This window comes from Trichosurus vulpecula, chromosome 8, assembly GCF_011100635.1.
Source record: "Trichosurus vulpecula isolate mTriVul1 chromosome 8, mTriVul1.pri, whole genome shotgun sequence".
Lineage (NCBI taxonomy): Eukaryota > Metazoa > Chordata > Mammalia > Diprotodontia > Phalangeridae > Trichosurus > Trichosurus vulpecula.
This window is the reverse complement of record NC_050580.1, coordinates 140,403,474-140,417,681: the sequence shown is the minus strand read 5'-3', so window position 1 is coordinate 140,417,681 and position 14,208 is coordinate 140,403,474. Positions and strand designations below refer to the sequence as shown.

The 14,208-nt window shown below is 35.4% G+C and overlaps 1 protein-coding gene across 6 annotated transcripts in view; it reads right to left on the bottom strand.

The window, feature by feature from the left end:
* Positions 1-14,208, bottom strand: part of TJP1 (tight junction protein 1) — a 111,556-nt gene that overhangs the window by 43,149 nt on the left and 54,199 nt on the right. For 5 of the 6 annotated variants that reach the window (XM_036736959.1, XM_036736960.1, XM_036736962.1 and 2 more), the window contains exons 3-8: positions 10,698-10,822; positions 10,342-10,444; positions 6,319-6,598; positions 5,128-5,231; positions 4,231-4,399; positions 3,740-3,884 (exon numbers count right to left, since the gene is read on the bottom strand). In XM_036736959.1, the coding sequence (XP_036592854.1) occupies positions 3,740-3,884; positions 4,231-4,399; positions 5,128-5,231; positions 6,319-6,598; positions 10,342-10,444; positions 10,698-10,822 (926 nt within the window). Of the gene's footprint in view, positions 1-3,739; positions 3,885-4,230; positions 4,400-5,127; positions 5,232-6,318; positions 6,599-10,341; positions 10,445-10,697; positions 10,823-11,538; positions 11,610-14,208 lie in introns of those variants that run through there. The other variant, XM_036736961.1, reaches the window with a different exon arrangement.

Genomic DNA, 14,208 nt, shown 5'->3' with positions numbered 1-14,208 from the left:
CCTCTATCAAAGTGCTTTGCAGAGAGTAAATGTTTGATGTTTAACTGAAAAGACAAACTGGAGATAGAAAACTATAAGAAACACAGAACTTCAGATTTTAAAAGTCCTCAATAGATAAATGGTCAAATGGATATGAACCGTTTTTCATATAAGAAATGAAAATGATCAAATATGGGAAAATAATCACCCAAATCACTAAGAGAAATTTAAAGGAAAACAAGTGTGGGTTTGAAATTATACTTCAGACCCAGAAAACTGGTGAAGTATTAGATGAACTGAATGTCTGACAGCCTGTATGTGTATTGTGTAGATGCTTTATTCATCCTATGCCTATTTCACCCCTTTCTATCAAGGATGTCCATTTTATCAACAATCTCTGAGAATCAATAATGAGTAAGACTGGTGTATATAGATACTAATTTTGTAATAGCTGTAGTCAAAGTTGTAGTAGTAATAGTAACAATATGGCATTTCCATAGCACTTTAAGGTTTGCAAAGCACTTTACAAATATCTCATTTAATCTTCACAACAACCTTGGGAAGTAGATGCTATTATTGTCCTCGTTTTACTGATAAAGGAACAGGCAGAGGTTAAGTGATTTGCCCAGGATTACATAGTTATTAAGTATCTGAGGCAAAATTTGAACTCAGGCCTTTTTGATTCCAGGGCTAACTAGCACTCTCTATCCACTGAGCCACCTGTGGCCACATTTGGTACTAGGTACGAGGAATACAAAGATAAAACTGAAAGAGTCCCTGTGCTTAACATTCTACTGGAAGGATAACAAGTGAATAAAATACATATTTATTTAGAATGAAAAGTAATACGAAATAACTTTAGTTAGAAACAAAATAAAGAGGAACAGAATGGAAAGGATCAAAAAAAGTCTTGTGGGAGGAGGGTGAGGCTAAAGCTGAGCTGACCTTTAAAGGGAATTAAGAGTCTACTAAGTGAAAGTAAAGAGGGAAAAGCATTCCAAATATGGTGAGCCTATAGTACAAAACTAAAGAATATGGGAATATGAAGTACAGGAAACAGCTAGAAGGCCAATTTGTCTAGAACACATTCAATGAAGAAGATGATGTTAAGACTAGAAATGTGAGTACCAGATCGTAAAGGACAAGGGACAATCAATGTCATCTTTAAAAAAAAAAATGAATTGAACTACTTAGTTACAAGAGGGTATTTTATTGAGGAGGAGAGTTATTAAAAAATGACACTGATGGGGGAAAAGCATCTAGAAGTTCTGACACCTTTATATACAGGGATATATTTCCACTGGGCTATCCACCCTTGTTTCTCTTAAGGATTAAATGTTTTCAGCAGGAGGGTTTACAATATATTCATAATGAAAAACTTAAAACTATACTTTCCCTACAGTTATTTTTTGTAATTTATGGAATAAAGCATTTCCATAACAGTGCAATAAAAAAGATGACTGCACATGAAACCTGCAAATATACTATGCACAACTTGTTATTGTCTCAAATATACCACAAAACTGTCATGTAAATTTCTTTTTCCTTCCCTACCATTCCTTCCCAGTGCCCTAGAGACGGCTACCATTAGACTCAAAGAGATAGTTTCATATATGTAAAATTATTCTAAACATATTTCTACTTATCAGTTCATTCTCTGGATGTATGTCTTTTACAGTTAATTTGGGTATTTATAATAGTCAGAATAACTTATTCAAAGTCATTAAGACAATAGTGCTGTTACTGTACACAATGTTCTCTTGGTTCTGCTCATTTCTCTCTTCCTTATTTCATGCAAGTCTTCCCATGTTTTTCTAAGATCACTGAGCTCATCATTTCTTACAGCATGGTAATATTCCATCACAATCATATACCACAACTAGTTCAGCCATTCCCCAGCTGATGAGGATCCCTGAAATTTCCACTACAAAGAGAGCTGCTATAAACATTTTAAAATATATAGGTTCTTTTTCTTTTTCCCTAATCATCTTTGGAAACAGACATAGTGGTGGTACTGCTGAGTATATAGATATATAGGTAACGTAATAATTCTTTGGGCATAATACCAGATTGCTCTCCAAAATGGTTGGATCAAGTTCACAATTCTACCAACAATGAATTGGTGTCCCAATATTTCTGCATTCCTTCCAACATTTGTCATTTTCCCCTTCAATCATTTTAGCCTATCTGATAGGTATAAAATGATATCTCAAGGTTGTTTTAATTTGTGTTTCTCTAATCAATAATAATTTAGAGCATTTTTATATGACTATAAATTGTTTTGGTTTCTTCATTGGAAAACTGCCAGTTCATATCCTTTGACCATTTATCAATTGGGGAATGAATTGTACTCTTATAGATTTGTCAAAGTGCCTTATAAATTTTTAATATGAGATCTAGCTGATAAACTGTCTATAAAATATTTTCCCCCAAGCTTCTGCTTTCCTTCCGATATAGGCTACATTTGTTTTATTTGCACAGAAATTTTTAATTTAATATAACTGAAATTGTCATTTTACACCTAGCTTTGCCTTCTATCTCTTGTTTATTCACAAATTGTTCACCTATCAGTAAGTCTGATAAGTAACATGTTCCATGGTCCTCTAATTTTCTTGTAATATCTCCTTCTATCTAGGTCATATATACCCATTTTGACCTGCTTATCAAGAATATCAAAGGAAATAATGAAAAAATGTAAAGGAAGGAGCTTTAGCAGTTAACAAATCTTAAACGTTATTATAAGGTCAATAATTATCAAAACTATCTGATACTGGCTAAGAAACAGAAAGGCAGATTAATGGAATGGAGTAGACATTCAATTTACAGCAGTAAATAAATATAATAACCTTGTATTTAATAAGTATAAAGATAAGATTTTGAGATAAGAATTCATTCTTTGGTAAAAATTGTTGGGAAAACTGGAAAGCAGTACAGAAGAAACCGGGCAAAGACAAATATGTTATTCCATTTCCCTGTGTTTTAAAAAAGAACATTTTATGAGGTAGATAGTCTAAAGAAAGTGTTGAGAACATAGTCCTGTACTCTAGAGTCTTTAAGTACAATTATACACACACAAACATCTTAAAATAAATACTCAATGAATTTTTGATACTGGAATAATCTCATTAGACTGCACATCAAAAATACTACATCAAAAATACTATCAATTCACAAATTAATGTCTTTGTAATAAGCCTACAGAATTTATTTCAACAAATATTTACATAATACCTACATATGCCAAATAGAGTGTTAGGTGTTACTGAACACAAACCTACTTATCCAACTGGGCCTAACATCTCTTCTAACTTCTAGACTAGAATCTCCAATCTCAAACTGAATGTCCTATAGACACATAAATTCATCATGTCCAAAACTGACTCATCATCTTCCCCTCTCACAACTCAATCCCCTTCCAAACTTCCTTGTTACCACCCTTCCAAGTCACCTAAACTCTCAAAGCGCTCAACCTAGTTGCCACACTCAACATCTCAATTATGCTCTCTTGACTCTGAGTTTCTACAGTAGTAATTCTTAATTGACTTAAATACTTGAACTAATTTTTAAAACTAAAAAATTTTTTAAATGAAAACATCACATGCAAAAAAAAAAAGGGGGGGGGGATATTTAAAATACAACTAGTTCCAAAAGAAAAATTTTAAAACTTTCTATACCACATGTATAAATAAAAATGAACAAGCCATATGCGTAACAACACTAACAGTTTGTTTTAAATCAAAACACACAACTATGCCATCACCTGCCATTGCTGGGTTGCTGTGGAGAATGCCTGGAATGATCTGAAGGTTCTGACCTCTGGTCAGGAGATCGTGAACGGCTGCGGCGGGGCCTGTCATGTGATCGATTGGAATGGTCTGATGCCAGCGACTGAATTTCTGAAATGTCTGTTAAATAAAAGTTGGTTTTTGTTCCATGAAATGACTGCAATAAAATGATAGTGTCCCTTACTGATAATGGAAATAAGCATCTGAATATATGTGTGTGTGTGTGTGTAGATATAATTTTAAAGTAGCTCACTTTATATTTTTACTTTTAACAATGAAGGATTAAGTTAATGCTCTCAAATACTCTAAAGACTTTATCGGTTTATTTTAAATAATAGAGTCTACGGATGTTTGATTTCATAAGAAATCATAATTTTGTTCCAAACTTTCACTCTAAACCAAGAAAATATAAAGCAGGTTATGACTTTCACTTAAAAAGAAAACTTCAAGACACATTTACACTTACCGTCTCTTTCAGATGCATTAGCTGAGTGAATACTGTCAGAAAGATCAGGGACATTCAAAAGTGTAGCTCGCTCATCTCTCTGCACCACCATTTTCAATTTGCCTTTGGACCGTTCTATTAATGTCTTTGCATCTGTCAATGACATATTTTCTGTCACAGTGCCATTTATCTACAACAGAATAGAGGCTATGTGTTGGAAATGAGTGATGAACAAATCCATATCCAATAATTGGAACCTCTTGTCAAACTACCAAAAACAATGCAAATTACTCTTTCCTTTACCATAATGAGCAGTTACGTCTATTTAAAGTTTTCAGTTTATCAAATTATCACCTACCTTAAATCAGTGAAATCTTGGCTGATCCACTGCCATTAAATCAGATAAAAACCAATTAACAGACCTCTCTCTTTTCATTCACCCCCCAAGACTATACCATAGCCTAAGGCTTGCTATCACTTAAAATCAAATTTTAAAGAAGGCTCTCTAGGAGAGAAGGGAGAGTGATCCTTGGGATCACTACAATAATTTAAGAAACAAATACATCAATAAAAACTTATTCTTTTTAAAAACCATAAACTCCAGTCTTCTAAGTACAAAAACCACAACTTACTCAGCTCAATCAGCTGAAACAACTGTTATAGGGAAATGAAGGCAACGGCTTCCAAACAATTGCATGTGCCAACGTAATTATGTGGCAACATATTTAGTATGCTGATATCTTTTAGCATCCAGCATGAAGATATGACAGATGGCAGCTTCTCTATTTCTTGCCATTTGACTTAATTTAATCTTAAGCATCTAGTAAACTGTCTTGCTCGATCAACACAAACAAAAACTTGGAATAATAAAAACAATTTGACACTTTAATCCAAAGAAATTTCAGAAAATGACTATACCTTCAATACCACATCACCTTCTTGGATATTGCCGTCTCTTGCTGCCAAACTGTCTTGTGATATTTCTTTTACAAATATATGACTGGCCAAACGAAGTCCATATTCTGTAATCAAACATCGAAATAACCTTAGTATAAAACCATATAAAAGATTTCTCAATATCTTGAATTACAACATCAATAGCAATAACCTAAGGCCAAATTTGGACACAGTAAATGAGTTTTAAAAATAGATAATATCCTTTGAAAAAGAGTACAAAAAATTTCTTATAATCAGAAAGTAGAAAGTGCTTCAAATGTTAATGTAAAAAGTGAAATTAAAACTGCCTGAACCAAGCTTCTTTCCTACCATGTGAAGACAAAGAAATAAAAATGTAACAAAAAAGTAGTTTACTTCCAATAACACGCTGACAATTGTGCTATTTCTAAGAACACATTATTTTGAAGGCAGATATAACATGAACAATTATAGTCAAATTCAAAAAGGAAAATAGATGTTTAAGAAAGAACTGGAAAAGTAACTTCAATCACAAACAAGAATATTTAATTCTAAGTATTCTGATCTCTTTTAGCTCTTATGAAGACAATCTAGGAACAAAACCAGGCTGAAATTAACAAGAGAATTCCTTAGGCATATATAACAAAGATACAGAAACCTAAATATAATATACCCATATAACATATAGACAGACACACATATATAGGAATACGCAAATATTTGTGTATATGTGCACACTAAGAAGGACTCTTACTGAGAATGACCAAGGATCATGACTGCACAAAATACTGCTGATACATGATTTGTTACTAATTTTTGAGAATTCTCTTGTTAAGCAGGTCAACAAAGCACTGTGAATGTGAATCTGATATACGAAAGGTATCTATTACCACTAAGAATTAGTCTTATTGTAACAGATTTATCAGTGTAATTTTCAGTTCTAGAAAGTTTTTTCCTTTTCCGCATGTGTGAAACATGCTTAAAATACAGTCATACAACTGCATCAGCTATAAATTTTTTGTTTTCTGCCAAATTACACAAAATTAGCTATAATAAGGGATGATCTAGAGCGGCAAGAATTGGAATACATGAATCAAAAAGAAATGCACGCTCAAGAACCTATTCCATTTCTGAACCAATCCTATGCTTTTTTTTTTTTAAGTAAGGCCTCAAGTATTAGACAGTAGAGTTTACCTTCATTTTTCCGAGACTTCACCAATGTTACTTTGGTAGGTTTTGCAGGCTGACTAGAAGCAACAGATCTCCTATCTGATCGAGGAGACAAGCTCCTCTCCCGACTTGCACTTCGATCTCTCACCCAACTCTTTTCGCTCCTTCTACCAACAACTGGACCACTTCGTGTACCTCTTGAATCATGTACCTCTTCATCATAACTGTCTTCTTCATTTTCAGATACGGGCTCAGGATCTGGACGGGTTACTGGTATCTGAACTTTCTTCTTTCTTCGAATGGTCTATAACCAAAATAGTTATCACAAATCATTTTATGACCCAAACGTGCATAAGTAGCATGCACACACACACAGCTCTATATGGGGGGAGGGGGGGGAAAGAAAGAGGGAGAGAGAAGGGGGGGGGGGGGGAGGTGGACATGGAGAAGGGGGGGGAGAGGGAGGGGGGGAGGGAGAGAGAGGGAGGGAGGGAGGGAGGGAGAGAGGGAGGGAGAGAACAAACGAACAACAAATGACCACTAAGGGCTATTTTCTAATTCCTTTCTCTCCATTCTTGAATTTTCGCCAATTCTTGAACTAAAACTATTGTTCCATAAATGCATCCTAAAATCTTTCTGAAAGTGAAATTATCATAATATCAAAGGAAAAGGAAATAATAAATCTAACAAATATGTAGTAGTTTGAGTAAAATGCTATGGCACTGCCCTCTCCATAAAACTATGTTATCCTACCTTCAAACTTCAGTCCTAAAATATTTTTATCATTTTCCTTCTCTTCATATTCTAAAGCTGTTGAATAACAAAGGAGGAAATCTCAACTCCAGGCTGGCTGAATTTACTACAAATCAGAGTTATCTAATATTGGTGGGGGCAGCTAGGTGGTACAGCAGAAGGAGCAGCAGGGGTCAGGAATAACTGAGTTCAAATTTGGCTTTAGACACTTACTAGCTGTGTGACCCTGGGCAAGTCACTTACCCCCTATTTGCCTCAGTTCTTCATCTGCAAAATGGGGACATACCAGAGACTGAAATGTCAAACCACTCCAGTGTTTTGTTTTGTTTTTTTAGCCAAGAAAACCCCATAGATGATGTCCATGGGATCGTGTAGAGTCAGACATGACTGAACAACTGAACAACAACATCGGTGGGGCTCAAATGTTGCAAAGTTTTTATGCTTCCTTTTTACACTCTCTCTAACTCACTCCCCTCAGTAGCTGTTCCAAACCTTCTTTTCTCTCCTTGGTCATCTGTAACCTGGCTTTCAACGCCACAAATCTACTTGAAACTGCTCTCTCCAAGGTTATCAACAAACTCTTAACCATGAAATAATTGCTTTTTCAATCTTCACTCCCCTTTGACATCTCTGCAATTTTAATACTGCTGGTCAATCTCCCTCACCTCTGACCTCTCCCCACCCCTAGCTTTTTAACATGCTCTCTTCCCATGATACTGCTCTTTCCTGGTTTTCCCTTCTTATCTCACCAATCATCCAATTCCTGCTCACTTAGTGTAGGTGGATGTTCCCCAAGACTCAGTTCCAGATCCTCCTCTCTTCCTTCTCTACACAAACCTTGTTGGCCTTGACTCTTTAGCTCCCATGGTTGTTTTTAAGTATTCTCTCTCTGCAAATGACTCCCACATCTATATAACCAGTTTGAATCTCTCTTGAACAAGTAACATTGTCACCTGCCTACTAGATAATCTCCAACTTAAAGTCCCATAGTCATTTCAATTTCAATATGTCCAAAATAAAACTCATTATTCTCTTCTATCCCAAACCCCGCCCCTCCCTCCAAACTTCCGTGGCATACAGATATACTAGTGGACTTGTACTCAGTAAGACCTGAGTTTATAGCCCACCGCATGCTTGCTGTGTGACATTGTTCAATCACTTAACCTACCTGTGTCTGAATTACCTCACCTACAAAAAGGAGATAATAGCACCTACCTTAAAAGATTGCAAAGATCAAATGAGCATTTTGAAAACTGTAAAGCACTGTATTATTGCTGTTATTTCTGCCAAGAATATTACTACCATTCTAGTTATTAATGTTCATAAATTCAGAGTTAACCCTCTTTCCTTTCCCTCATCAAGGATAATCAAGCCATTGTCAAGTCTTACTGGTTTTGCTTCCACAGTTTTTCTAACATTCACTCCTTTATCCTCATTCACATGATTACCAACCTAATCCAAGAACTCATCTCCTCTTCCCTAGACTACTACAACAGTCTTCTGACTGGTCTCTCTACATATAGTATCTGCCAATACATCCTTCACACAGCTCTCAAAATAAGATTCACAAGGCATACAAAGGTTTCATTAAGTCACTGTCCTGCCCATAAACCTCAGTGACTCCCCACTACCTCTAAAATAAAATGTAAACTCCTGAGCCTGGAAACTCTTGGTCCCTCCATGCAAGCCAGTAACTAGTTGACTCTCACACAGTCTTTCTTAACCCACAAATACTTCGTGTTCCACCTGTATACTCATACAAACCATTTCTCATACCTAGGAATACTACTCTTATCTAGTTTTTAGTGTTCATTTACTGCTCCATTCTCCTTATAACATACCTATTTGTGTACATGTTATGTTTCCCCAGTATGTTAGAATCTCCTGAGGATAGGTATCTTAAAAAAAAAAAATTCCTAATCCTTATCCTTAGCACAATGCTTTACATAGTATAAGTACTTAATAAAAAATTAGGAATTAACTTATGATATATAGAGAGCAATAAATTAGATAACCAGAAAAATCAATGGACTGTGTCAAAAGACCTAGGTTTTGTTCCTGGCTGGGCCTTAATGATGCAAGTTACTTAGCCTCAAACTCTCAGCCTTTAGTATAATTATTTGTTTCAATGATTTATTCTTTGATATACTCACTCCTTAGTATAATGTTAGTTTATATCTGATTGAGTAGGGGAATCACATAATGAGATAACTGTTTAAGAAAAGTAACTTTGAGAGAAGTATATAGGATGGGCTAGACGGATGGGAAATTTGAGGCTATTAAGTGTAACAGAATCTAGTGTCTCCTGACTCTGAGTCCAGCAATGGTTAAAAAAAAAAAAAAACAAACCTTTAAAGATACAATTTCTGTTTGAATGACAGATTTTAAACTGAAAAATAATAAAATCTAGCTTAAAAGGTAAATAAGTTATTAACAGTGTAGGAGTAATCCTTAAGAACTCTGAAAATATTCATGTTATTAAAGGACTGTGTATTTTAAAGCATTCTGAGGTGAAAATTACAAGATGAAAAAAGTCCTAAATGAAAAAAATTTTTTAGCTATTGCTAGTTTTATAGATTAGAACTAAATGAAAATAAAATATCCTACAGTCAGTTCCACAAGAAATTGACAAGGCAAGTTATATAGAGGAAATTAATTGGAAACTACCTATTAGGGAGCCTGGAGGCTTTCTTTCTCCTCACTTGAATTGTTTCTGTGGTTTATTCAAAGGTAGCCATATTTAATGAAGATACTTTCTTTCACTTTTCAGTTAAATTAAAATTCAGTTATGAGGAAAAAGTTGGTGATATTATATGCAAGGTTCAATGCAGCTTTAGATATCAACTATTTTGATTCAGTCCAAGTCCTACAGTAAAGCTACTAATAGGAACTGCAGGCACACTTGGCAGACCACAAAGTCAAGAATTAAATAAATATATATTTCAATAAAACAAGTAATGTGAAAATTTTATCATAAATGTACCTATGTTTATGCCCCTCACAAAAATCCTTTCAGCTTTTTAAGATGGCAATGAATGTAAAGTCATGTATTATCCTAATAACTTTTTCAACTGGAGAAATTTTGGTATATGAATTTAATTGCACAAGCCTTTATTTTGTGACAGATGAGAATGCCAGTCCTTGAAGCAGTCATTTTAGTGATTTTAAAATGTGTTAGCACTAACTGAAATATTTTGTTTCAAAGGCCATTCATTTATGTATTACATCCAAATCAGACACTCAAGTTCCTAATTCTTGATGCTCTAAAAGGAACTTAAAATTACAGATACTTACAATTTTTGCATTTTTTCCACTTTTCCTTAACTGCTGAACAGCAAACGCATGTTCCACATTATCCATGGAAACTCCATTAACCATTGCAACACGGTCATTCTCCCTGTTAAAAAAAAGTCAAGTTAAAAAACAGTGCAGAAAAATTTATATAGCACTAAAAAAAAGATGATCTACAAAAAAAACATTACTTAACCAGCTACAACAGGGATAGCAACATACTTATCTTCAGATCTACCACAATTCCATCTGGACAATAAGCCATTGTCCATTTTCTTTAAAAACAAAACAAATCACTACCAACAAGGCCTATCATCTAAAACAGCTGCCCTAAGAACACAGGAAAAGGAAACACTTACTGAAGTTGTCCTTCAGCTGGACCTCCTTTCAACACATCAGAAATAACTATTGAGGTTTCACCGCTCTGAAAATGAGGATTATCTCTTCCTCCTGATATTGCAATTCCAAACCCAAATCCAGGAGCCTAGATTTTAACAATAAACGAATGAATGGGTAAATAAAGCATTCCTTAAGTGACAAGGACTGTCCAATATTTTCAAGTCTATCATCATGTGAAGCATTAAAAAAAATGGAACAAAAAGGGCTAATTGTAACTTAATTTTATACACCCATGTTAAAAAGTATAGTCAGAAAATAGGTAAAGAAACATACATGTGGACTACATGGCTCATTTTCTTTTTAATTAAAGCATAATGAAAACACTTAGCACTAAAATCAGTCGTCATAATTAGCTTATTTTTTAATTTTCTAGAAGGTAGTTGAAGGTGCCATGCAGTGATTACAGGATTATGGAAACCACTTAAGTTCCTATTAGCTTGAACATTCTATTATTCTACAGAACACCACACTGTAGATAGGTACCAGTAGAGAGGCCTCAACAAAAAAATGTATACAAGAGACTCTACTGTAGGATACAATGATGTAAGAATTCAGTTCATCTAACTGAAAAAGTAAAAATTTTTCATATCAATTAACATTACAAATTCCAAATTAATCCAATCATGTAGTTTGAACCCTACTCCAAGCGGCAATGATTTGATATGTGACAAGAGATATACAATATTAAGAAGTCAGTGAACAAGCATATTAAGCATTTACTACGTGCCCAGCACTGTGCTAAGCATTAGGGATACAAGAAAGGCAAAACAGCAGCAGCAACAACAATAACAAAGGGCTTACATCTCGGGGAGACAGTACATCATCTCGGTATGCGTACATCATGACATGTGCAGGTGTCACAGTGCAAGCTGGAGCGCTGAAGGGAGGAGATGAAATAAAAGACCAGAAAAGTGCTCTTACAGCTCGTAGATTAAAGGAATCCAGGAAAGCTAGGGGGCAGGGATAAAAACATTCTAGGTGCGGAAGACAGGAATGGCACGAGAAGGCATGCAGTCTGTAGTTGGAGAGTCTTGTGTAAGAAACACCGAACAGTTCAATTGTAAGAACGCCAGAAAGGTATTAAATGTCCAAATTGTAAATGGCTTTAAATATCAAAGAATATTTTTATATATGATGCAGAAGATGGAACCATTTAAATTTACTAATAATGGGATATGATATGGGCTTTAAAGAAATCAGTTTCACAGTTCAGCAAAGGATCAACTGGAGTGAAGCCGGAAGAACAACCCACAATCATCCAAGAATGAGGTGAAGGATCTCAACCAGGGTGATAGGGAAATGGAGGGGAGTTGTAATGATGAAAATAAGGTTTGACAATGGATTGGCTATGTGGACTAAGTGGAGATATCACCAGTGCTGCAAGCCTGAGTACCTTGACAATGGTAGGAAAGCTGGGAACAACGGAGGTTAGGTAGAAAGGTAAGTTCTGCTTTGGATGACTTTTCAGGATGTTATAAGACAATCAGTTTGAGATATCTAAAAGGCAACTGAAGATGTAAGACAGGACCTCAGGAAAAGAGGCTATCAGGTGAATGAACAAAGTAACCCTGTATGAATCATTTGCGTTTCTAGATAATTATGATTAAATTACTTGAGAATTTTCTTATTACAATACTTAAAATAATATCCCCAACTTCACCCTTCTCCTCACACACACAAAAGAACAAAAACAAAAACAAGCATATTTTCCCCCCAAACTTCCTGTTTTCTGCTGTAGACACCAAGGTTCATAAACTTGAAGGTTATTTTTGACTCTTCCACTCCCTCACCCCTATACTGAAGTAGCTCTTAAGTCCTTTCAATTCTGCCACCACATATCTCCCTTTTATCTGCTTACTCATAAGACCACCATTGTAGTTCAAGCCCTCAACAGTTCTCACTTAGATTATAATAATTCTTTTACTGACTAATTCTAGCCCTAATAACTAGGAAACTATTATTTCTGTAGATGCTCCCTCAAACTTTCCAACTTTTCCTTTCTTCAACTTCCTTAAGTCCCATGACCAACTCCACTATACCTCAGTCACTGATACAAATGGTCATACAATAAATCTTTCTACTCAACTCAAATTTTCAACTCTAATATAAAAGTTACTTGTCATATCTCATTTTCTCATCTGCTTCTTTCTGGATCTATTTTGACACTGTTGATCACCCTCTCCCCTCCTCTCCTCTCTAGGTTTTCATGACATGTCTCCTGGTTCACCTCCTAACTGACCACTCCTTCTCAGCCATATACAGCATGGCCCCTAAAAGGAAGTGTTTCCCACAGTGCTACTCTGACCCTTCTTCTCTTCTCCCTCTATGTCTTCTCTCTTGGTAAACTCATCAGCTCCAATAAATCATCTCTATACATATAACTCCCAAATCTACATGTGCAGCTCCAGTCTTTCCTCTGAATTTCAGTTCCAGACTACCAAGTGACCACTAGCTTTATTTCAAGATGGATGTCCCAGAGACATCTTAAACCCAAAGTATCTACAATTTACCTCATTATCTTCTTCTCCTTAACTCTTCCTCCCTACCAAACTGTCCTATTTCTGGCTAAGGTGGTGCTATCTTTTCAGTATTTTATATTTGTAATGAGCATTATCTTCAACTCCTCATTCTTCCTCATACTACTTATCTAACCAGTTGCCAGATTTTCCCATTTCTATCTTCATGAACCCTCTTTTACATCTTATTCCTTCTTTCCACTCACACAGCTACTATTTTAATTCAGCCCTTATCATCTCTCACTTATTGTAGAAGCCTCGATTGGTCTCCCTGCCTCAAATCTCTCATCACTACAATCCTTTACATCCTGTTGCCAAAGTAATATTCCTTAAGTATAGATCTTACCACGTGATTCCCCTATGTTTCCCAACTCTAAGGGCTTGCTATTATGTTTAGAATAAAACAGAAATTTGTCTGTTTAGCTTTTAGGGCAAGCCCTACACAACCTAGCTCCAACTTACTTGTCCACACTCAAAGGATATTACTTTTCCCCCTATACACTGTAATCCAGACAAACTGACCTTTCTCTCTGCTCTTCACTCAGTTACCACCATCCCCCATTTTAATGTCTTTATACTGGTCATCTCTTATGACTGAAATGCAGTCCCTCCTTACCTCCACTGCAATAAAATCCCTTCTTTTTTGAAACTCAAGCTCCAATCTTCTTCATGAAGCCTCTCCTGATGCCCACAACTACCAGTACCTTCTCTCCCACAGTATTTTGTATTTAATTGCATATAAACACTTTATTATTAATGTTGTATATATTTTTATATGTACTTGTCCCTCCCATTAGAATGTAAGCTCACTATAAGAAGGGATAATTTCATTCATTCATTTGTATCTCCTCGGCCTAGAACAGTCTCTGGCAAATGGTAGGATTTTAACCAGTACTTGTTGAATTATTGGACCTTCTAATTTATTCCCTTTCTGCTATTCCATCCAAATTCTACA